Here is a 25187-nt window from a genome sequence, read left to right on the forward strand (position 1 = left end):
GGGCCGAGGGGAGCCAGGTTCCGCCGGAAGCAAAGGGAGGGCGGCGTAGGCGGCGTGTCTATGGAAGCGGCGGCTGAGCGGAAGTAGCCGGGCGGGCGGCAGGAGGCGAGGCGAAGCGGCGGCGGCGAGAGAGTCACCGGGGAGGATGAACAACAAATTCGACGCGTGAGTCGGAGGCGCCGCGGCTGAGGCCTAGTCGGAGGGGGGGGGGTCCCCGTGCAAAGCGACTCCCCGTCGCCCTCGGCCCGGCCCCCAACCGCCGTTGCGCTCCCGGAGGGGGCCGGAGATGGGCGGAGAGGCAGGGAGGCAGGCCGCCCTCCGTGAGGGCAAGTGGGGCGCCCGGGGCTGCAGGGGGGGAGAAGCTGCGCCTGCCGAAATTCCCCCCTCGGCCAGCAGAAAGAGGGTTGGGGTCTCCCTTCACGGAGGACGGGGCTGCTGCTCTGCCCTCCGAGCTGGAGGCCGTGAATACTTCCATTCTGAATAAAATACAGTGGTACCTCAGGTTACATACGCTTCAGGTTACAGACTCCGCTAACCCAGAAATAGTACCTCGGGTTAAGAACTTTGCTTCAGTATGAGAACAGAAATCGTGCTCCAGCGGTGCCGCAGCAGCAGGAGGCCCCATTAGCTAAAGTGGTGCTTCAGGTTAAGAACAGTTTCAGGTTAAGAACAGACCTCCAGAACGAATTCTTAACCCGAGGTACCACTGTGTTGGTGGGGGGCGGGGCGGGTAGGAGCAGGTAAGCACCACCCTGCACAGTAGATCACAAGATCACACACCCTTTGAATGGCAATGCCCATTAGTTTTTTACTGAGTTGGTGGTGCTGAAGGGATCTCAGCCCGATGATTTGGCTCCTATGAATGGTCCTGAATGGCAGTTACCGGTACTGGAAGACTCGGGAGGGGAGAGAGTCACTCTTGTGGTGGGACCCCGCGTGAGGGGTTCCCTGTACAGTGGTACCTCAGGTTACAGACGCTTCAGGTTACAGACTCCGCTAACCCAGAAATAGTACCTCAGGTTAAGAACTTTGCTTCAGGATGAGAACAGAAATTGTGCGGTGGTGGTGCAGTGGCAGTGGGAGGCCCCATTAGCTAAAGTGGTGCTCCAGGTTAAGAACAGTTTCAGGTTAAGAACAGACCTCCGGAACGAATTAAGTACGTAACCAGAGGTACCACTGTAATGGGCCCCTGGTTGGCCCCTGTGGAGGACAGGCATGAGGCAAGGTGAAGCAGCAGCAGATCCCGAGGTAGATCTTTCTCTCACCCCACCCCACCCTCCTTGTTCACGGTGTAGATCTTCCCTTACCCCTGCTTCCCTGGCTGGGGTAGGGGAGCTGTTTTGGGGTCTGCCTTAAGTGCTGAAGCGCTTTGGGCTGGCCCTGGGTGCTGGACCGGATGGGCTGTTGGCCTGATCCAGCAGAGGCTGTTCACAGCCTCTCTGCATTCTGAGCACAGTGCAGGCTGCAGGGCGAGAGTCGTCAGTGGCCAGAAGCTGCTTGCCTCGTTCCAAGTCAGCCATCTCTGCAGGGAGAGCTGGAGTGGTGCCCTCAGGTTGTTGCTGGACTCTGGCTCCCAGTGGCATGGGATGATGGGAGTTGGAGTTCAGCGGAAAAGATGTAGCAGGCACAGTGGCTTCAGGATGAAGCCTTTCCCTGCCTTATCTGGAGATGCTGGGGATTGAACTAGGGCCTTCCTGCAGCTGGATCCTGTGAGCTTCCGCAGGTATGGTCTCTTCCTATGTGGGGCAGAGCTCAGTAATGAGGGCAAGGGCAGTCTTCAAGCCTGTGGCAACTACTTGGGTTTATTGCAAGGACCTCAAAGTCTGCCACCTTGCAGTTGTGTGTAAATTCACTGTGGATCAGGAATTTTGACAGCCAAACAGGGGAAGAGGAAGCCTTTTGTTTTTATTCTTAAAAATTTATCTGTCTTGTTGAGAGAGCCCTTTACTGAGCTACCGAAAACCATCTGTCAATCAATCCCATTCTGCCTTCTGCCCAACCCCAGTCCACACAGACTGGTGGTGGCTCTCCTGGGTTTCATACAAGAAGCTTTCCTAGACCCACCGGGAAATGCTGTGCATTGGGCCTGGGACCTTCTGCATGCAAAGCAGGCGCTCTGTCACTGAGCTGTGTTGCCCTTTGGTAGAGAAAAAATGTGGTTGAGTGACAGTTTGCATTTGTTTAGAAAGGGGCTGTATCTCACTGTTGACGTTCACAAGTCTTGCCACTTTTCCAACAGACACAGGCACTGTCTTTAAGAGGCAAAAATCAAGAGGTGGGTTTCTCCCCCATTGTACCTCAGGTGTATCTGCCTGATATGCACCTGTAACTGGCAAAGAGATACCCGGGGGAGATAGTCACCTGTCTGTTCAAACCCCCAACTGACATCTTTGGGTCCAGTCTCAAGATACCCACTTGTTTCTTATTGCAGGCAATCAGTTCTCATCTATAAGAAAATACTCCACTAAGACCTGATGTAACTGCCACTGTTTGACCATTATTTAGCACTGTTGACATACTTTCCCCAGTATGGTGGCATGTATCAGGACACAGGAAAGAAGTATCATGGGGGATGTAGTAGGATTTGCAGATGTGGTAGAAGAAAGCGCTGAATTTGTAGTGAACTAGTGGCGTACAATAACACTTTGAAAAATAACTCTGAAAGAAAGAGACTGGGACCTTGCTGGATGATAGGCTAGAGACTGTTTAAGGCAAGAGGAACTCCATTTCACATGACCATCAATGTGTGTGATGTTTTTATTTTTCTTGATAAACTGTGTAAACAGGTCTCTAGCCCCAATAAGTTTACAGTTTTAAACTGGTGTCAGGGATTTATTTATTTATTTATTTATTTTAAAAAAAGATGGCAAATATAGGGCAGGCTAAACATATCCAGCCTTTAAAACCGTTTCCTATAGGATTGGTTTCCAGGGATGTGCTACAAAAGTTCTTCGGACAATACAAAAAAGGGCAGGGGAAAAAGGAAGTGCAAGTCTTTTGTTCTTCCTTTTATTCCAAGATGGCATTACGTTTACAGGTACCTGCAGTGTGGGATCATTACCTCTCTTTTTTTTAAAAAAAGAAAGAAAAACATTTTCCTCAATTGCTTGCTGATGTGATGACACTGAGACTTTTTTTTTTAACAGAAGCAACACCAGTCATGAGCTTTCAAACTCATTATTTTATTTACTTCTTTGCCAGTCTGAAGGATGATGACAGTGGAGATCATGACCAGAATGAAGAGAACAGCACACAGAAAGATGGTGAGAAGGAAAAAAATGATAGAGACAAACCCCAAAGTAGCAGCAAGAGGAAGGTACGTTCTTTCCTCTTCCTTCTAGACCAGACTGGAGTGTTCGGTTGATGATTCTGAGGGAGTGGGGGAACCATTAGCCTATAGCTCCAGTGTCCAGAGAATATCTATGGTTAACTTTGACTAAGACCCTCCCTAGTCTCCATGCCTTTCCTTTGTTAAAGAAAATATGAATTATTTGAAAATGTTTATCTTGAAAGCAGAATTGACTGATAACAAACAATTCCATTCATCCGTACAGTTCTGGAGTTGGGAACAAATTCAGCCCTAAAGCATTAATGACTTTCCACGTGGACAACCCATTATGTTCTCCCATCTAAGCAAATGGCTGCCATTTGTTCCTTGAGGCTAGGAACATGTCATGAAGGCAAAGTTTCCTAACACTCCTAATACCAACTGAAACCTTGGGCGGCACTTACAGGAAGTCTGTATCCTCTCCTTGCCAAAGTCCCTTGCAATAGATAATCCCTCTTTCTGCAAGAACATGCTACCTGACAATAATGGCAGACATTTAGCTGTAGATAAATTTGATATTAGAACTGCGCTCCTCCTTGACTCCATCTGGCACAAGCGCACATGAACCTACAGAAGTGGCTGCCCACCTTCCCTCCCTATCCAGCCTGTTGCCTGTGCTTCCTCAGCTCTCTCCTGCCTTCACCAGCAGCAGTGAAAGCAGATGGCCCCCAGTGAGATAGGAAAGGGGTTATTCCTAGCTGTGAATTGCAGGTCACCACCCCTGGTTTAGAGGCTTTTTTGTTACAGAGGCAGCAGGACTGGTGCCCCTCTCTGCTTTGGAAAGGGGGCACTTGCCTGCCTTTCAAGCAAACTCATTTGTGGACTTTGGGTCTGTTCTTTTCTGTAAGGTTTCCACTGCCCAAAGTTCCTTTGATTAAATGTAACCTAATAGAATACCTTTTCTTTTCTGGCAGAGATTCTTCTCTGGGCTTGAGAATGCTTTTTGTGTCGTTTAGCCCATCTGTTCCTGCCCTCCCCTTTGCATTAGAGAGCTGCTGTGGTTGAGGCCCACACCTGTAGGGAACGGTCTGTACTCACCCCTTAGGCTTCCAGTTACTGCAAGGTAAAGGTGCCTTGTGTCCCTTTGGCACAACAGCCATGAGCTTGGAACGTAAGGTGTGTGCAGGCCTTGAGGAAGGCACATCATCTTCCTTTTAAAAAGAACCTTTGTGTAGAAATTGCATCCCACTCTAGCATGATCAAATGGACCGAAAGGTGGAAGTAGGTTTGAATGTTGGTGAACTCCTTCAAATTATAAGGGGCGAAGGAAACATGTTGCAGTTGGGAAGAAAAAAGGGGGGTGGACACCCAGCAAAATCAAGCACACCCAACTTCTGCGGTATAGTTATACTCTTCCTCTCCCTGTCAGAATAACCAGCATTTTGCTTGTTATATATAGAACCCCACGGCCAAGATTCTGACACCAAATAGCTGAACCCAAGCCAGGGAGCAGCATTATCCTCTAACAGTGGTGTTCTCCAGTTTCCATTCACTAGCAAATTGCTGAACCTGATCATACTATTGACAGTGAAAGAGAGATGCTGTCTTCTGGTCCTCATTTGCATTGATCCCTTTTGGCTGGGGGCTGGGGAGGTGGAAACCTGCTAGAGACACCTTGAATTCCTCCTGGGCTCCCTTCAGCAAACAAGCCCCCTCCCCCCAAGCCAAAATAGTGGGCATTTTGAAGGAAATGAGAGTTTCCCACTCCAGCCCATCCTGTGTTCAAAAGTTGTGTTCCTGGCAGGAAGGAGCTGGGCTATTTCATACCTGGGATTATTTCAGTGCAGCTGTTTCTGGGGTGGGAGAGAGATGAAGCCCAGGTTTTCCTGGCTTGCCTTTTGTTAGCTGGGAGCTGAGTTGGATGATGTTTTGGCCCTGGAAAGCTGTAAAGATGAGCACATTGGTTCTAATGTATTCATTGCCGACATTTGGTTTTCTTGGTTCGCTTGAAATGTTCAATTCCATCTGTTTTCCCTGCTTGGAACGGGGATAGATTTCTCCATTGCCTCACAGAGGAGTCCCCCACTGCCTGCCCCCGTTAAGATCCGTTATCCTAACAATTGGAGACCTATAAAGGCATGTAGGTGGAGTTCATGAACTGGCCTTGTCTGATGAGTTGCTTTTGAGAAACACAAAACGTCCCTCATGGGGCTCGTCCTCTGCCAGCTTGGAGAAGCTCAAGCATGCTGAGGATTGCTAATCTCTCGTTTGAAGTATAGTCAATTCCTGCCAGACTAATGGTCTGTTTCAAGCTATTAGCAGAGATGGAATTTCAGGAAGAAAATGAGGCTAAAATGTTCTTTCACGCTCCGTGATGGCAGGAGCAGGCAGGCTTCTAATGCTGCAAACATCTTTCAGCCTTCTCTTTAGAGAAATGCGTAAGGACAAATGAGTTGTTTCAATTCCGCACACAGGCTGTGGTTCCAGGGCCGGCTGAGCACCCCCTGCAGTATAATTACACCTTCTGGTACTCCAGGCGGACCCCCGGGAGGCCCACCAGCTCTCAGAGCTACGAACAGAACATCAAGCAAATTGGCACCTTCGCCTCCGTGAGTTGCATTTCTGTCTTGTCGCTAGTTTAACTGGATTCAGTGCAGCTTGGGGGGCAGGTGTTATCTGCGCATGAGAAGCAAACAGGGAGGGGCCACAGCTCAGCCACCGGGCACATTCTCAGCATGGATAAGATCCCTGGTGCAATCTCCTGTTCTGAAACCCTAGAGGGCGGCTGCCGGTCCAAGCAGGCAGCATCGGGGTAGTGGGGCCAAGGGCAGCTTTGTATATCTCTTACCTTCACAGTGAGTATGTGTGCACTGCCATGTTTGGAGTTAGGCTGGACCGATAGGGGATTCAGAGTGGCAGTGGCTCCCTTGCATCTTGTACGGAGGAATTCTGAACCAGCCACCGTGTGCAGTTTTACATTGTACGGATCTCTCATCACCCTGTGGAAATCACTGCCACAGGGATTGACCATTGGTTTAGATAGCTTTTAAAAAGGGTCAGACAAATTCATGAGGGACACGTCTCTTTATGCTAGGTAGCCATGGCAGCTAAATGGAGCTTCAGTGGTGGATACCAGGTGCTTTGTGAATATGGGTTAGAGCAGTTGCCTCCAGTCTTCCGAGGAACATCTAGCTGGCCACTTTTGGAGGCAGGATGCTGGAGTTTATAGAATCATAGAATCATAGAGTTGGAATAGACCACAAGGGCCATCGAGTCCAACCCCCTGCCAAGCAGGAAACACCATCAGAGCACTCCTGGCATATGGTTGTCAAGCCTCTGCTTAAAGACCTCCAAAGAAGGAGACTCCACCACACTCCTTGGCAGCAAATTCCTTTTTTTATAAGATATTTATTAAAAATTTTAAGATATTACAGTAAAAATGAAAAATACAAGAAAAAAATAAAAACAGTTAAAAACACCTTAATTTTCTGTTGCATATTTTTCTTACACTTATTTCCCCGGACCTCCTCATACCTCCCTTTTTTGTATTCCACTTCAATTTGTTAGTTCAGCAAATCCTTGCCACTGAGCTTTTACCCATTTATAAACCTTTTTTCATATCTCTTAAAGCATTGCAGCTGGAAACCACTTAATTTCTATCCAACATCATTCTAACATTCATTAATTTTACAATATTTCTGTAAATAGTCTTTGAATTTCTTCCAATCTTCTTTCACCGACTCTTCTCCCTGGTCTCGGATTCTGCCAGTCATTTCTGCCAATTCCATGTAGTCCATTCTTGGCAGCAAATTCCACTGTCGAACAGCTCTTATGCGGTTATGGGCCTCTTGATCTGATATTAGGTCCCACCCTCCTTTTTCAACAGCCACACAGGCAACTTCTCAAAATGCCCCCCCCCCCCATCCTGTGTCTCAGCCTAGGTGCTTCCTGTTCTCATGGCCCCATCAGAGAAAGGGCGTTCCTTTTCCTCTAAAGCAGGGGTAGTCAACCTTTTTGTACCTACCGCCCACTAATGCATCTTTCTTGATGGTAACATTTCCTTGCCGCCCGCCAGTGCTCGATGGAAGGAGAATTCAGCTTGTGCCGTAGAACCCCCTACCACCCACATAGAATCCTGAAATGCCCACTAGTGGGCGGTAGGGACCAGGCTGACAACCCCTGCTCTAAAGTGCCCAACATGACCCTGTGTCAAAGGCAAGGTGTGGTTCTGAAAGAAGGCCTTCTCTCATGTGGTTGTGTGTCTCATTTTAAAATCTTGACATACATATATAATTCTGTTTGCATGCTACCTTTCCACAGTTCAGGGCATGCTCAAGGTTGCTTACAACGTGAAAAAACTACACATAACTACAACAGAACAATAGTAGTCATGAACAGTAAATAAAACATTAAAAAAGACAAAACCAAACTGAACAGTTTCTGCATAAATCACAACAATATCTAAAATAAAGATGTAAAAGGCAGCTGTTCAGCAGCCTTCAGTCAGTCCGGTCCTCATCCTCCCAGGTCAGATGGGGGAAAGGCCTGCAAGGCAGGGAGCAGGTCTTCCAGCATATGCTCAGCCCTGGAAAGAAGCTGGCTGAGCAGGTTTGCAGTGCCGAAACTCTTTGGGTGACAGCGCAGGTGCCTGGATTGTTTGTAGCCAAAGGGAGGTGTGGTGAGGAGAGAATTCTACTGGCCCTCCTCTCTGGGTTTCTTGTTTAACCAATCAAATGGGACCCACCTCCCTTTCATGACTGCCTAGCCAATGCCCTAAACCAAAAATAATGAGCAGCTGGAATTACTGTAGTATATGAACAAATGGGAAGATTGCAGTAGAAGTCACAAGTGGGGAAGTTTTGCAGTGAGGAGTGCTCCTGTTTAGTGTGCCAGACAGACATGTCTTCTTTTCAGGATACTCCAACCCATCCCATTCTTCTTCCCCCCAAAATCAAATTTTCTGTTTCCTCTCTAGGCTGACATCCAGCATTTCTGTGACCGCTGAGCACGCTCAGTCCTCAATAGGCTGTTTTGGGGCTGTCTTTTCCTAAGATAGACAGATAGATAGGTAGACAAGGCCCTCTCTATTCTTGTGGCAGTAAATTGTCTAAAACTGTGCTTGACATTGTGTTTTTAAATTGGTGCAACCGACCCTGGGACCATAAGAAACTGTATTATAATTATTAATAATTTTAATTACTAATGATTTATTGTGCTTTTGCATAGCTTTCCCCAACCTTCCTGATACCATCCTCTTGTTTCTCAGTAGCTCTGTTCAGAACCGAAGCCATGAGCTTTCTGATAGTAAGCATGTGACCTGTTTTCCTTTCCCCATTACTGTTGTTTGAGTGACCCACTGAGAACCTTGCATCCACCTAGTTCTGGTACTATTGCATATAACCTGAGCCTTAGCCAGCAGTCTTTGGCACCCTTACTTGAGAGTAAGCCTCTGTGAACTCGGTTGAACTTTCTTCCTGGTAGATGATGCAGAAGATTGCCTTTCTCATCTGACAAGTTCTACTCTGCATAATTCAGCACAGTTTCTGCAAGCCTGCAGTTGCTTGTGTCTGGGCCACTGGAGGGCAGCAACGCACTCCAGAACCGCTGGCGTGCAGTTATTGCCATGAATTGATCTCCAGGGGTGGCATATTTATTCATTTGCCTAAGATGTGTAACTCCCCATCTAGTTCCTAAAAGCTCGAAAGGCAGAACCCCTTTCTGCAAATGATGTAATAATGCATGTTATATAGCACCGCAAAAAGCTTTGTAGGTGTGGAATTTTAAGGGACGTGAGCTGTATCTGAATTCCATTCTGGCAAGGGGGACTTCTTTTACAATTTGCCGCAGCTTTGGGCATTTTTTTTTAATAGTCTGAGATGCGAAGCAGTTTGCTGCAGAACAGAGAAGTGGTGCTTTCCTTCTCTTCTTCCTCCTCAGTTTCTTGGACACTATTAAGTGTCCCGTATGATCACTAGCGCCTGCGAGGCCCCTGGACTTGCCATGTTGTTGTTGTTGCAAGTGGCACCCATTTTGCCACTGCTTTTGCTCCCATTCTTCCTGAACTTGCACCCCCAACATGAGGGTGGGGGTTCCAGTGGCCAGTTAGTCATTCACAATACTACCAGTCAATGGTCTGTTGCTTAACCGTGGCTAAACACTGTGAAATGTTTCATGGTCCCAATTTCCTACTATTTTACAAACTTGTGGGAAAGGAGGCCATATTCTTGCTCTGAAGGCCGGTGAGTAAAAGAGGCTTATGCACTCAGGCCATTGGCCCATTTAGCCCATATTGTCTGCTTTGACTTGCAGTAGTTCTCCCAAGTGCCAGGGGAAAGTCTTTACCATCACTTGCTTCCAGATTCTGTCTAGGGACACCGGGGGTTGGGGTTGGGGCTTTCTTTCGGCATGCAATGCATGCAGTCTTATACTATGCTATGGGTTCTTTCCCCCAGCTAAGAGAATGAACTAGAAATCAAGACCTCCCTGGCTGAAATTTCACATTCATTTTTTTTTTATTGACAGTTTTATTGTATATGTTCTATTCTTCGTAAAGCACTTGGTGATTTCACTTGCAAATAAGCGGCACACAGATTTTGCTTAATAAATACACATTCCCCAGTTGTTTAATCCCAGCCCTTCCCTGTTTGCATGATGTGATTTTGATTTTATGTTGTAACCTGTGACCTGAGACCTGTGATTATAGGGTGGTATACAAATTTAATAAATAATATGAATAAGAACTCTCCTACCTCTACAGTATGACTGTAAGGATTATGGCAAGATCACCTATATGAAGCACTTCGAGTGCTAAAGGTGGCATATATATGATAGCTGTTTTTAATATTTATATAATGGTTTAGCACACTTCTGCTATGTAACCTATATTTGGTTGGTCTGATGCCAAGCCAACATCAGTCACTGGTGGGGGAGCTGCAATGGAAACAGCAACCACACAATGATGCTGTGATTTGGTCACCTGCCTCAAGTGTTGCCTGAGTTCCAAGAAAGAGGCAGTGGCTCAAGTGAGTCAGGGAGTGGTAGGGCTGGTTGCTGTTATCTGGAAATGTTGTGGAGGCAAAATAAGTGCAAAGGGACAGACAGACATTTAGCAGAGAGTGGGAGTCAGAATAAGGAAGGGGGTCTTGCCTGTCACTGTTTGCTTTTTTAACCCGCCCTTGGACATTTACAATATTACAAGAGGTGCTGCTGCCATGCTTTCCTGACTTGGCTGTCTTACAACCACCTGTAGCCAGAATCTGAAAAGGAAGACCTGTCTTGGCTCCTGGAAGATTTGCCTGACTTGGCTGTGCTTCTCCTCTTGATATAGGTGGAGCAGTTTTGGAGATTTTATAGCCACATGGTTCGTCCCGGGGACCTGACGGGCCACAGCGACTTCCACCTTTTCAAAGAAGGAATTAAACCTATGTGGGAGGTGAGTCCTGACAGGTGCTGCAGTAGGAAGGAAACAGGAGAAGATCACAAAAAGGACGCAGAAGCTGAGCTGAGGGGTGCAGATGGGTCTGTAATAGGTCTCACTGGCTGCACTTACATCTGTTTATTTTTTATTTGCTGTTAGTGGGTAATTGTTCAAACTAGGAAATCAGTTACTGTTTCCTAAGACTATTTCATCTAAAACTTTTAACTCCCCTCATTTAAGTAAAAATATAGTTTTCAAAGTTGTACCTAAGAGGTTTAAATGCAAGAAAAGAAACCAGATATTAAACAGGCCTGCTGGAAGAGACAAAATGCCAGAATACAGAAATAAAGTCCTGCAATCTTCATGCTGTTTAACTGTGATGCCCCCCCACTTTATTTCCCACCCTTCACCCTAAAATCCCAGGGCAGGCGCCAATAGAGTCGTTGGGGGTCTAAGAGAAGCTTTATCGCTATTAACATAGCTAATATGACATTGAAATAATCCCTTTTCTCAATATACGATTTTGTTCAGGAAAAAGAAATGGTCTGAGGCCTTGTCCTTCCCCTGTTCCTAGGTGCCGTATTGCTCTTATTCGGCCCAACCTGCTGATTTTACTGGGTACAGCCTAAAAGATTGCAAGGACTGCTTTCGTAGAGGCAGCTGGGGCAAGAAAAGCCCTCCCTGGTTTGGGGCAGTGAGAATGTTGGCCTCATTTTCTTCCTTTTCACCTTCCCAGGATGACGCCAACAAGAACGGCGGCAAGTGGATCATCCGTCTCCGGAAGGGCTTAGCGTCTCGGTGTTGGGAGAACCTCATCCTGGCAATGCTGGGAGAGCAGTTCATGGTGGGCGAAGAAATCTGCGGGGCGGTCGTCTCCGTCCGCTTCCAGGTAAGGCGCGTTCTGGGTGTCGCGGGACCAGCCTTGCCGTCTTGAGGCGTGGGAGATCCCCGTTTGCTCACCTCCCGGCATTCGCCCTGCAGGAGGACATCATCTCCATATGGAACAAGACGGCCAGCGACCAAGCGACCACGGCCCGGATACGGGACACGCTCCGGCGAGTGCTGAACCTGCCCCCCAACACCATCATGGAATACAAAACCCACACGGACAGCATCAAGTACGTGTGGCGAGGGGGGAGGGGAGCACTGGCTGTAATGGGCTTGCCTCTGTGTCTGCCGTGTTAATGCAGGGAGCCATTCCTTGTCCTGTAGAGCTGTGAGTGCTGTCACCGCACTGGGACACTTCTGGTGTCTCACATGGCTTCTTCTGTTCTGGCACGTGTTGCCTTGAGGGCTATGCACAGCCTTCTTGCTGCCTGCAGTTAGTGGCCTAGCTCACCGGCTTCAGTGCTCTCCACCTTCAAGGGACCCCATTTGTTCATTTATGTAGAGCATTTGTACCTCACTCTTCAGCCAAGAAAGGCTCCCTGGGCAGCTTGCATTCAATCAGAGCAAAACAGTACCTACCCACAAGCACAGCACACAAGGAAAAAGGAACAGGGAGGGAAGAGGAAAATCGGAATCAAAGCTCAGGACCAGTTTCTGAATAGTTGCTCCTACCATCTGGCACAGTTCAGGGCAGGAGGTGCCTGTTGGAGCTAGTGTGTCGCAGCAGAGCTGGTGGAATAAGCTCTGCTTCCCAGGTGGCAGTTGTGGGAACAGGAGGTCCAATGGAGCTTGTGTGTCCCTTGGTCCACTAAGGAACCCTTGGGCATCTGCCACAGGGGTCCCAGCATCCTCCAGAGCAGGGGCAGCCACCCTTGTCCTCTCCAGGTGCTGCAAAGTACAAAGACTGTGATCTCGTAACTCATTGGTCAAGCTGATTGGGGATGATGGGAGTTGGGAGTCTGGCAACAGATTGGCTCCTCTCCCTGGAGGATTCTGGGAAAGATTCTCATCTGCTTCACGTAGGATTCTGGCCAGGAACTGAGAGTGCCTCTTTTAGCACCTCCCTGCAGAGTCAGCTCACTAGTGGTGAGTTTGAAGGTGGGTTGACTGTCAGTAAGCTTTCAAGGAATGCCAGCGTTCCCCGAAACCAGCCTTGGCCCTCCAGTAGCTGCTTGGTAGAGTGGGCTGGGATTGTGGGTCTCCCCCTTTTCCAAGCCAAGGTGGCAGGAGGGGAGGGGGTGTGATTTGAGTGCACCGCATTCCTGGAGACATAAAACACAGAGACTAACGGGGATTTATAGACCCATTAGATTTATAAATGTTCTCAGGAAGGCGCTATGTAAATTTACTGTGCTGTACAAATGATTTCTAATCATAATAAATGCTGTATATTAAATCCTCCCAGCCCCCCCGGTGACAGAGGCCCTTTAACTAGAATAGAGGATTATAGTACACGGAGAGGACAGCTGTATTTTAAATGAGACCGTTATAGTTTACCAGGCCAGGCCATTCAAGATGACTTTTATTCTCCCGCAAAGTGATGAAGGATCGCTGCATATTTAAGAGCTTTCAGATTGGGGGTGAAAAATGTGAAAACCCCTTTTCACTTAAGTGCACTATAAGCAAAGATGCAGGTTGGGGAGCGTGGGCCGACGCTGGAAGATTAACGTAGCCAAGGAAGAGGGAGGACAGATGAATAAAATGTAGAAGTAGAACTCAGCAGTAAGGGGGTTTTCTGGTCCAGTGAGTGAGCAAGGATGCAGCAGGGCACCTGCTTCTTTTCCCCTGGCTAGCAGAATCCCAGGGAGGAAAGGAAGCAAGGCCACCCCAGAGGAGGGCGTTAAAGGAGGGGTGGTACCACTGGTGGGCGGCACATCCTGCTCCTTCTGGGGTAGTTTGTCCACCTTTGGTCCCCATCTTGCACTCCGCTCTCACCTGTGGTTCTCAGAAGCTGTCAGCATGCAACAGTGGCTACATCCCGGGAAACGGCTTCGACTGTCTGGCTACACCAGGCGACGGTAGTCAATGGGTTCAAAACCCATCAGTGAGTTAGGGACTTCCCCTGCATGCAAAGACAGGTTCCAGCGGGTTGAGCGAGTGAGACCAATAGTGTTTCCAGCAGTCAATAAGGCAGTTTCTGCATATACTGTAGAGGGAAGCGAGAGGCAGGCAGAACTTGTCCTGGGATGGTAGCCCATTTAGGAGGAGGAAAACTCATCCTAAACCTCTGCTGCCTTGCAGGATATTTTTGGGAGGAGAAAAGGGTTAGGAGGAAACTCTACACATATCCGGAGTGGAGTCCCTAAGGTGGTTGGGTCGCATCTGGTACACCTCCTTCCGGCAACTCCTGCAGCCAAGCTGGTGCCAAACGTACAGTATTTAGATCCCATCAGTGAGGCCAAGAGGGGGGTCATGTTGTCTGGGCAGCCCAGGACCTCCGCACACACTGCCCAGGCTTGCGGCCCAGGGAGGTCATTTCAGTGCTGCTAACACAGCAGTTTGACTTCATCCTGGAAGGCACACTCTTGTCTCTTGAGACAGACAGATGCCAACAGTGTGTCTGTGTGTGTGTGTGTGTGTGTGTGTGTGAGAGAGAGAGAGAGAGAGAGAGAGAGAGAGAGAGAGAATGAATTGCCTGGCTAGATGAGGCCAAAGGTTTCTTTCATTCAGCACTGTGTTTACAACAGTGTCCAACCAGCTGCCTCCGCCTCATGAGCAGGGATGGAGACAGCCATCCCTTCTGTTACTTGTCCTTCAACTTCCGGTTCTCAAAGGTATACTGTCCCTGATCGTGGAGGTTGCATCCTGACATCCATTAATGCTGGGAGGTTGGCAGACTTCATTTGCAAGTTGCCTGAGCTGTAGGCTGTTAGGAAGCGGGTTGGAAGGCAGGAGCAATTCCACATCCAGTCCTAAGCTAGATACTCTCTGCCCTGATGGAGCTGCCAGGTAGTAGAATCCTGAACTTGCCCATCCCAAGCCAGTATGTCATTGGCAACTTTGTGCAGGACATGTCCGATGGCGGCTAAGAGCCAAGGCAGCTGCTCCCTATTGGGAGGGGGCTTTTCTTTTCAGATCTTTGAAGGAGGTGAGGAATTTGATGGTTTTCAAATATGGGGACAGATGAAGAAACATTTCCCTCCTTGTATCTAGTGAGAAGAGGGCAATTAGTAATGGGTTTATGTGCAGGAGGATTCATTTAGATTGGCAACTTTGACCCTTTTCAGACTTGCGTTGTAGTGGCATCCTGCAATGTAGGACCCATTTCTCGTTATTTACCATATGGCCATCTTTCCCCTCCCTCTTTTTCTCCCTCTGTCTGTCTCTCTGTAATTCTCCTATTTTGCCTCCACCTCATTTCTCTCTCTCCCTCTCCGCCACCCCAATGAAAACCCCCAAGTGACATTGGAAAACCAGTGGTAGCATTGCTGGTGCAGCTTGCTTCAGGTTGGCGTGAGACCCACCCATTGAACACTACCTCTGCTCAGCTCCATCCGGCATGGCCAATGGGAGCTGGAGTCCAGTAATATTAGGAAGGCCAGAGGTCCCCCACCTTGGCTTGGGTGAAATATTGTGTTTGTGTGGGGTGATGGGAGGCAGAGTCATTTCTTGATGGTGCAGCTTATCTAGGGAGGTTTGTGGAATCCTTTTATTTTTGGAGAAAGTGATTCATGTTGGGACTGTTGCACAAGAAAAATCAGGGAGTGGGGAGCATCTCATGTTGAGATAGTTGCCAGTTTTCATCGAGAGTCCCTGGTGTCCATGATGGTACTTCTGGATGTGAGAGTGTTGTGATTGCATGGGTGGGTATTTAACTTGGCAATCAATATAGAACAAAAGGTTTTTTCGGGGTGAGGATTCTGATACTGTTCTGCCCATCACCCACCTGCTTTTGTTTCTGCATTGAGTAGCCGTTGCTCAGTTGTTGATCTAGGGCTGGCTTTTATTTGTAAAAACATGCCGCTAAATTTGCATGTTGGTTTATTTTTTTTGATAATGAAAAGATAACATAGACTTATTCTGCAGGCTTATAATCAACTGAAGTTGGGGCACATATAGTGGGGGTTAAGAATAAAGACCCAACACACAGTGCACCACACACAATACTGTAAAATAGTTCAACAAAATGCAATGCTAATAGAATAAATTCAGTGAATCACAGCTCTAAAATAAATCAGACTTTGATTCTGACCCCCCTTGTAGTCAGTACAAATGAAGCTGTGAAACTGGTAATTCCAGAATCCGTCCCTCCCTCCTTCCATCCCCCCCCTCTCTCACACACACACACAAATGTATGTATAGACATATGCAGACAAGCTAGGGTAGACAGGGAATGAATTTCGTCACAAACAGGTGACAGCTGAGTTTTAGAGAGCAGCAGAATAGATGAGGCAAATTTTCCAGTATCCGCTGCACAGTAGCGGATCCCCATCAGTTTCCTGGAACTCCAGCATATAAGGACTTAAGGCCTCTGATTCACCAGGCACTGCAGGGAAGAGAAATCTCCAGAATTTTATTATCAGATTGATGGAAAATGCACCATGCAGCAAGGCAGTGTGCCTGTTGGTCTTTGCTTTAATGGAGCTTTCACTGTCTGCTTTACGGTACCTTTGCTCGCTCGGGGGGTAATTTGTGTTCCCATCACTTCATTATTTATGCCCTGAGCCCAGTTTGGGATAATGTGAGTTCCTGGGTCTCACAGCCTTTCCTCTCTGGGCAGCTGAGCTGCCGCTTATAACCCCCCCTGGCGGGCTCAGCTCTGAACCCTTCCTTGCGTTGTGAAGGTGACTCGGGAGGTAGCAATCCACAGGCGTTTGCCCTCCACTGACTGTTTTGCTCATTTACTGACAGTGTTAACTGAATGCCGGCTGCCTTTCAGCCATTAGAGCTCCCCTGGTGGTTTGTGATTAAAAACACAAACTAAAAGGATTTGAATATCAAAATGAAGAGGTAAGCTGGCGCAGGGGGCTGCCTGAGTCTTCTCTTCATGCAAGCACACTTTCCTGTGCCTCCATCAACCCCTGTTTGCAAGGGCGTTCCTCCAAAACCATGCAGTCTCACTGTGGAAGAAACAGACCCCTTGCCGCAATCATTTGTGGTGAGGGTGCAAGGCTCTACTCCAGAACCACAGAAACAAGTCATGTGGCACTTCCCAAGCCTAGGGTAGCATGCCCCAAAACCTTTTGGGTCCCTGCCCCCTTGGTTCCATAAATACCTCTCCAATGCCCCCCTACCCTATAAAAAAGCCCTACTTGGGTGAGCAGTTTTCACAACCCTCTAAGGAAGGTAACATCACAGTAAAATTCGAAATGGGCAATTAATTGCACGTCTATTCAAAATCCAGTTAAACCTATTTAGTTTAATTATATCTACAAAATTCATGAGCGAGTTCCAGTGATAGTCATTTGCACCTTCTGCGCCCCGTTTCCATCCGCTTGCCTCTTTGTGGCTCCTCACGGGGTGGTACTGTTGGTGGAAGTCAGTTGGCTGTTCACAACTCGAGCCACGTGACGCATCAGCTGAGTATGGGGAGCCCCAGCAGAGTCTTCGAGATTTCCTGCTCCCATCAGAGTAGCTTCTTCCAGAGTTCCCGGTTAAGGGGAAAACTCCTCTCCCGCACAGCTCAAAGCAACAAAGTGTTTACTGTCTTCTGGTGCAAGACAAAGCTAAACATTACTGTCTAATATTTACAGTTCTTCAGGGCTTTGAAGTCAAGATACATATCACAGGGCCACAAAAACTCACCATGCTAGCTAATGTTGCTGTGTCAAATTCACAGCCTCTTCCCCTAACTCTTGCATATTCAGAGTCAGACCCTGAACAGCAAACAGGACAGGACTTCAGGATATGGACCTGCCAGGACATAACGAAAGCAACACCCTAGAGACTATTGGACTCGTCTCTGCGTTCCTGAACCAGTGGGGAGGGTGCATGGCTCAACAAGCCATACACTTGACCTCGGTGATGTTGCTATGGTAACCCAGTGCACCTGGCACCTTATCTCCAAACATCCGGTCATGGGGGATGTCAGACCAAGCGCTGTGCAATTTAACCCATTGTTCACGTTACACCAACAAGTGCTGCCCACTTTGGGAGCCACTGATCTTGATGGTTTCGGACTGCATCTCCCATCAGCCTCACCTTCCATGGCCAGCGATGGGCGTTGGAATCCAATAACAGCTGGAAGGCCACCACTTCCCCACCTCTTTTCCAAGTCAGTGGTCGCCATCCCTCCATGCCCTCTTTCCTCCCAGCCCTCTGCCCCCCATGAGAAACTTAGAAATGCTTCTCTGGCCCCAGTTTGCTCTTGGTGGCCATTGCAGGGCTTCTCAGGCTGGGCCTAACAGCTTTAAACTGAAGGCTCCCACCTCCCTTCTCTCACACCACTTTCAGCTCGAAGAGAGTTCAGCCCCAGGAGTCAGAAGTGTCTAAGCTCTGGAATCGCTTTGCACTCTCGGTCCTCCCTGCAGCGCAAATCCCTTCTTTGTCTCCAGGAGGCTCTGACAAAAGGACCCATTCCAGTTGCTCCTGAGTGGTCCTGTGGGGCAGCGGGATTGATCTCTTTCCTGTCCACATTGCATGGAGCCAGAGGGACAGGAAAGGCCAGCTCGTGGGGCAGGCAGGGGAGAAGCGAACTGACTGAAGTTGTGCCAGCTTGAGTCAACAATGCTTCTTAATTGAGCCCTTTCACAGCAAGGCATTAAATGGCCCCCGTGGCAGCTTCTCCCTTGGTCCCACAGAAACATTCCCCCTCCTAAAGACACTCCCTGGGATTCTGGCTGCAGGATTACTAGGAACACGCTCATCCCGCGCTCATCTTCTATGGAAGGAAAGCAGACTGGGGAGAAGGGTCTGCCATTTGATAGAAGGAACTCACCCCACACAAGCCTGTTTCCTGCTTGGCAGGGGGTTGGGCTCGATGGTCCTTGTGGTCTATTCCAACTCTATGATTCTATGATTCTAAGACTCTGGGGTTCTCCAGGCAAATCTCAAAGCAACAGAAGTAAGGGTTGTGATTGAGAAAAACCGTGTGATGTAGACAGATCGTGATGACAAAATCTGCACCTCTTTTGGTCATGAGGGAGCAACACTGGTGACTCCTAGGTAGGATTGCTGGCAAGTTGTGAGGCAGCAGATCTGTTGAGATCTAGGAGCGAGGGGTTTGGATAAAATCTGTAGTTTGGCTTGAAGCCCAACCCTGGAAAACCACCATCAGCCAGTGCAGATATTTTTGAGCTAGGTGAACCAATGTGTCGTGGCTCGGTAAAGCTTGCGCTCCAGCCTGAAAAGTAGCGTTACAGGGGAGAAACCAGTGAAGGGGTGTAGAGATTATGAAAGCTGTGTTGCTGTAGAAGAGTTTCAGAGAAGAGAGTATTTCTGGCAGCAGAAAGCCACGCGAAGGGGCAGTCGTTAAGGTAATCGCCTTCTCTCCCAATTCCGCCTCCATTTGTCTGACTCCGCAAAGCAAGCAGGTCCCCCCCCCCCCAATTCCTGCTCACTTGGCCCATCAGTGAGAAAAATAGCGCCAGAGGAGGCAACATTAGGCCCATTCCCCGAGATTTATCTGAAAGCACTTTTGCTGCAGATAGTGATCGCGCTTTTATGTTTATTGTGGGTGTCATTAGCTAAGCAGATTTAAGGCAGGACGTGACTGGCAACAATTGGCTTCCGCTTTCCAATCAAAAAATGGCTCTATTAACGGACTTGTGTTCAGCATGCAGCGTGATGCATTGCCCAGGGTTCTTCTCAGGCCTGAGTGTAGTGGAGAAATTTCATCGCTTGTAAGCTCTCCCATGTTTTCGGGGTGTGTGTGAGGTTTTAGGCAGCGAAAGCAAGATATCAGCTTGCTGGGGAGTCTCTCTCCCAGTTAAAGGGCTTCAGGTTTTAGGGGTTCAGAGATCACCCAGCTGGAGCCTTTGGATTTTGAGGTCTCTGTTGACCATGCTAGACTAGGTGTTCAGTTGCTCCGTGACAATGAGATGCGGTTTCTTATATATCCTGGAAAAGTGGGGCAGGGTGAAGAACTATTGGAAATAAGGTGAGTGTGGCAAGGCCTGTACAGAATTGTTGAATAGTAGAGCAGAAGTGACCATCGGGGTCATCTAGTCAAGCCCCCTGAAACCCATGAATCTTTAGCCCAACGTGGGGTTCGAACCCATGGACCATAGGGTAGGAAGAGAGGAGCGTAGCTCAGTAGAGGAGCACATGCTTTGCATCCATGCTTTATGCTGCCTCCCTGGCATCTCCAGTTAAGGACCTCATGTAGCACTGAGAGGTGGTGGTGGTCAGTAAACAGACCATATTGAGCTAGATTAGTGTTGGGCAACCTCAATTGCATGTGGGCATCCAGGACTCTTGTATGTGACCACCAGGACTCTACCTGGCCTGCATCTCTCCCCTGCTCTGCTTTATAGTCTCCGTTAATGCTTCTGCCTGGCTGTAATGTGCCCTTGATCTCTGATAAGGATTCTTGTCTTGGAATAATAGAATCGGGAGAGACCTAGTCCAATCCCCTGCAATGTAGGAATCTCAGCTAAAGCATCCAGGGCAGATGGTCACCCAAACCTCTGCTTAGAAACCTCCAAGGAAGGAGAGTCCATCACTTTCTGAGGGAGTCTGTTCCATTGCTGAACAGCTCTTCCTTTCAGAAAGTTCTTCCTGAGGTCTGAATCTCCTTTCTTGTAACTTGAAGCCATTGGTTCGAGTCCTACCTTCCAGAGCAGGAGAAAACAAGCTTTCTCCATCTTCCATGGGACAGCTCTTCAGATATTTGAAGAGGGCTATCAAGCCTCCTCTCTGTCTCCTCTTTTCCAGGCTAAACATACCCAGTTCCTTCAACCGTTCCTCATAAGGCTTGGTTTCCAGGCCCTTGATCACCTTGCTCTCCCTCCTCTGCACACCTTCCAGCTTGTCAATATCTTTCTTAAACTGGGTTGCCCAGTATTCCAGGTGTCATCAAACCAAGGCAGAATAGAGCAGTGCTATTACTTCCTTTGATCTGGCCGCTAGACCTGCCTGGATAGCGGAGAGGAAGGGAAGTGTGAGCAAATTAACACGTGGTGCTGCCCCCACTTTTGCCTCTGGCCCTGCTGGCCCCCACTGGCTTGTGGCCCCTGGGAAGTTGCCTAGAAGAGAAAGCGGCCCTCCGCTGGAAAGAGGTTCTCCACTTGTGAGCCAGCCAGACCAATTGCCAGGTGGCTCAGTGAAAGTTGGTGGAGAGGGACCATGGCTCAATAGCACAGGGCTGCTTGTTGGAGGTCCTGGGTTCAAACCCTGCCCCCTCTAGCGATCAGAGCTATCAGGGCTGGGGAAAAGAGGCACACATCCCAGAAATCTGTGGGGAGCCGCTCCCAGACAGAAAACAAGGGGCTGGATGGATTAATGGTCTGTATCCATACAAGGTAGCTCGATGTACTTCTTTGTGTCTCTGAATACCATTATTTGCGCTGTATTCGGTATGCATGGAATTTTACAGAGAAACAGAAGATTAAAAACAGCACGGATCTTTGTCCCAAGAGCCCCCCCCCAATCTCGCTTCCAACAGAGGGAGGGGAGGAGTGGGTGAGGCCAGGGGGAAATGGGAGCAAATGCCGCCTACTTGGGCGTTGTGGGGCTGGGGCACACGGTGAAGAGCTCCTGACCTGCCTTCTGACCCCCTGAGATGCCTGGGCTGCATTTTCAAATCAGCTTCCCTTGTTAGGAGCCTGCTTTGCGCCTTCCGGGCAAGCGCTTTAAAACTGCGCACGATTGCTCTTTTGCTCTTGTTCAGAGTTAAAGCCTTTGGTTTGAAGCGCTCGTTTTCTTTTCTTTTCCTCTCCTCTGTGTGTGTGTTGTCACCGTTGTTTTATCCCCTTCTCTTCCTCCCCACCCTACCCTCTTCCCATTTTCGTCCCCCCACCCCCTCTGGCTTGCCAGGGCCTGGGAGGAGTTTCATGGGCTGGTGAACAGCGGCGGCCGCTGAACGGGAGCTCTTCCTCCCTCTCTCACACACCCAGGGTAGGGCCTCATATTTCTTCTTACACAATTGCGAGATGCACCTCTCAGCCAGAGCCCCCCCTTCCCTCCCCTCTCTCCCTCCCCAGCAGAGACTCTTGGTCACTCTCAGCCTGGGGGAGCTCCCTTGTCCCACTGCCGGGACAAACCATTGGCCTTTCTCTGTCGACAAGATTTGCTGCGATTCTTAACGCTGCTCCACAGCAGCCTTGCAGAGCGGACCACAAAGTGTTGCTCGCCTTGGCTGACCTACGTGAAGCCAGTTCTGGTCTCCAAGGGGGGAAAAAGGAAATAAAACAGACCTTTGTCAACATTACCTGTAGACAAGGTGTGGGGGAACTTTGGCCTTCCAGGTGTCGCTCAGCTCTACAACTCCCATCATCCCATTACGGAGTCTGTCTTTAAATGAGAATCAGGACTTGGTGGATAAATCGGATTTCTCTCATATGGTTATAGCCACATTCTGGAAGGATGTAAGAGACGCAGACTTGAATGCTTGGTACAATAGTGTGTGGCGTATAGCCCTTATGGAGAAATTGACTCACAAATTGAGGCTGGCGAGAGGAACAAAGCACGACGACACCTTTGCGGGAGAACGGTGGAGCTTTAGTTTGTTCTCCAGTAAAACTAAAGACCAGTTCCAAAGGTTTGAAATAGCTTGTGGATCACTTAATAAGGATGTGTAGGAGAGATGTGTACTGTTATAAGTCGTATTGCGTGTACAAGAATCCAAGTTTTCATAATGTAATTTGGGGGGGGGGTTCTGGGGAAATTTAAAGAAGAAGAATGAAAAGCAACCTGCCCAACTCCCTTCATCCCTGGCCATTGGCCATGCTTGCTGGGGCTGATGGGAGTTGTAGTTGAGCAACATCTGGAGGGCCAAAGGTTCCCTGCATCTGCTGTGGTCAGTCTTCCACTCCGTAATATCAGCTCTTTATGAGCCTAGGCCAACAGTGGAAACTGGGTTCTCTAATGGCCGTGTGTTAGCTGCCCACTTCCAGACAGCCCCTTTGCCTGTTTGCAAAGGTCGCTGTGCCAGAGGGGGGAGGCCTTGTGAGGCTGAGAGGTACGTCTCCCACTTGCTTGTGATGGGTGGATGCCAGCTGTTAGAGCATGGAGCAGAGCGAGGGCCCCCCAGTCCTGCAAACATTTTACACAGTCTAAGCCAAGTGTCACAAAGCACAAACACAAGAGGTGGAGATTTGTGTCTCCTTCCAAAGGCAGATGTGAGCTTGCTGCCCTGACGCACAGTGGCTGAGCCCTGCTGGTTCCTGGGGAGGAGATGTGCATTCCTCACCACTCTGCAGTGTGGCCTGTTTATCAAGCATGGTGCAAGGTTGCGCCTGAAGGACCTGGCACATTTACCTTTGCCTCTTGTCCCAGGTCCTCCATATCTTCTCACACTGCCTTGCTTTTGACAGCCTTGCAATAGTTTTGCAGGCCAGGCCAATCCTGTATTTCCCCCCTGTGGGTTTCTCCAGTCGCCCTTGTCCCCGTCTGGGTCAGCTTGCCCAATGGAGTTTGCTCTCTGAGCATCTTACCAAGCCCATTCCAGGCTTTTTGTGGCATCCTACGTGGCTGCTGGTGGGGAGATCTTTTAGCTCCCCTTCCACTCCTGGGTCATCTCATTTTCCCTCCCCTGATCTAGCAGAGCTGCGTCTTCCCAGATCAGATTCTTAGGCTCGCCTTTCTCAAACACACAGGCCACCCCCTTTACTGTTGTTAGGGGAGCTATGACCTGTTCAGGGGGCAACGTTTTGAACAGAAGCAGAAATGGTTGCGGGGGGAGTGGGGTTGTGTTGGAAATGCAGTTGGGAGGATAATGTACACTTTGATAGGGAATTGAATCATATTGGATGCATGTGGCTAACAGCACCAACCATTAGATTGAAGGAAGGGCTGTTCAGAATCCAATTTTTCTTCCTTGATCCACCTACCTGCAGTTCTGCTGATACTACGGGTCACGAGCTGCTCTGTTCACTTTTTGTCTTTACGTGCGTGGGAGTCACTCTTGCCATCAGTGAAGAGTTGGGGGATATCTCAAGCAATGCAGTTCCTTGTGATAGACAGGGTCTCAGGATGCCTGTTTATAATTATTTTTATTATTGGATTTCCTGGGCCTACCTGTGCCCTGTACTTGTTCACTCAGCAACCTTTTTTTGTTTTTGCTGCATCAGGGGGGATGGGGGACGACACAACTTGAACATGTTTGACTACTGAATTGCCCCCGAGCATCGTAGACCAAACTGCAGCTGCTTTTCCTGGACAGAATACATTTGCTAACTGCCTTCCCTCCTCTGTCTTTCAGGGATAACTCAAGCTTCCGAAATACCAAGATCGCACTGTGAGGAGCAGAAGGAGGAGGGGATAGAGCACTCAGCTCCTCCTCAGCCTGGCCCAGAAAAGGGGGGCAGGGGGAGAGGAGGGTTTTTCTGTGTGCATGTGTCCGCTGGCTGAGGAGGCTCGCAGGATGGCCTGGGCATTTGACACACAATGGCTTTCACCCCTGTGCCAAAGACTGACCTTCCGGCACCCAAGCATCTTGGTCCAGCCCAGTGGGTGACCGTACTTTGCATTCCACACCGGAGCCCGGGTGCCCTACCGCCTCGTTTCTCTTCGATGTGGAGGGTCCTCCTGCTAAGTGGCTCTTCCTGCCCAGGGATTTCCAGTATTAACCGGATGTCTGCTGCAGAGGCGGAGGCAGTCCGGCGATTGGCAGGTGCCCCTATTTCACCTCTGCCAATAAACGATTAGGCCTCTACTCCCTCCTCCTTGTCGTTGTGTCTGCTTGACAGGTATCTGAGAGGGCAACCTGCTTGGAAGACCTTAAGGGGAGGAGTTGAGCTCTCTTTTTGACTTCCGGGAGACCACAGGCAGGTGCTGGGGCTGGGGCTTTAAGCAGGTTAAATGTGCATGTGTTCATGACCGCGCATTGATACTCGGGGGGGGGGCTGTGCAGGTTCTCTTCAAGCTGCCCCAGTTGCAAGGTTAATTGAGCTAATAAATCAGTCAAACATGACAGGTGTTTAAGGTCTCTTGGCCATGGCAGTGCAATAGAACAGGAGCAAGAATTCAAGGGTTATTAAGAAAACAGACCAGGGACAATCAGCAAGCACCTCTTCTGGTTCTGCCTCTGGGGTTTTCCTTTTTAGCCTGGAAGCCAGGGCTACGTATGACACCTGTCACTGAGCTATTACTGAAAAGCGGTGTCCGTGGGGCTAAGCCGCTCTGGCAGCTTCCAACAAATTGTGAAACCACAATAAGTGGTGATGGGGGGGACGGGATCGGACCTCAAAGACCACAAGAAAAAGACACGACATCATTGTCATAGCTCAGGACCTATGGGAGTCATTTGTTTTTTTTAGGGTGTCGGAGAACAACTCCACAGTCCTCACAGTGGGGGCATTTATGGGAGGGGTCTTTTTAAAAATGAGAAATTTTCAGAAGGGAGTGCTGGAGAGGCTGCCTGTGGTTTAGCAGCTCCTTCAACAGAGGTGCATTTTGTCTTTGCAGAGAAGAGGGCACTGTTTTCTCTTTATTTCTATGGTGTGGTGCCTCCTCCTCTGAATGTTGACATGACCTAGAATCTTGGTGTGTCTTCATTCAGCCCTGGTGTGTTTC

The 25187-nt window shown here is 48.9% G+C and overlaps 1 protein-coding gene across 5 annotated transcripts; it reads left to right on the top strand.

Annotated features, from left to right (window-relative positions):
* Window positions 1-12: 12 nt before the first annotated feature.
* On the top strand, window positions 13-24327 carry EIF4E2 (eukaryotic translation initiation factor 4E family member 2). Of its 5 annotated transcripts, none has more exons than XM_083504595.1 (8): window positions 13-165; window positions 3202-3316; window positions 5743-5877; window positions 10596-10700; window positions 11422-11574; window positions 11667-11803; window positions 21489-21569; window positions 23875-24327. In XM_083504595.1, the coding sequence occupies exons 1-7, from the start codon at window positions 146-148 to the stop codon at window positions 21532-21534; spliced, it is 711 nt and encodes a 236-aa protein (XP_083360721.1). In that variant the 5' UTR covers window positions 13-145; the 3' UTR covers window positions 21535-21569; window positions 23875-24327. The 5 variants fall into 5 exon arrangements, with proteins under 5 accessions (XP_083360721.1, XP_083360722.1, XP_083360724.1 ...); XM_083504597.1 differs by having other exon boundaries at window positions 28-165; window positions 3202-3263; XM_083504596.1 differs by lacking the exon at window positions 21489-21569.
* Window positions 24328-25187: the final 860 nt, after the last annotated feature.

The sequence above is a fragment of the Podarcis liolepis genome (assembly GCF_965112155.1).
Source record: "Podarcis liolepis genome assembly, chromosome: 5".
Classification (NCBI taxonomy): domain Eukaryota; kingdom Metazoa; phylum Chordata; class Lepidosauria; order Squamata; family Lacertidae; genus Podarcis; species Podarcis liolepis.

Coding starts and splice junctions, on each gene's coding strand:
- EIF4E2 (XM_083504595.1), top strand. CDS start 146: ATGAACAACAAATTCGACGC. Junction 5,878..10,595: donor AAATTGGCACCTTCGCCTCC/GTGAGTTGCATT, acceptor CTCTTGATATAG/GTGGAGCAGTTTTGGAGATT. Junction 11,804..21,488: donor ACCCACACGGACAGCATCAA/GTACGTGTGGCG, acceptor CTGGCTTGCCAG/GGCCTGGGAGGAGTTTCATG.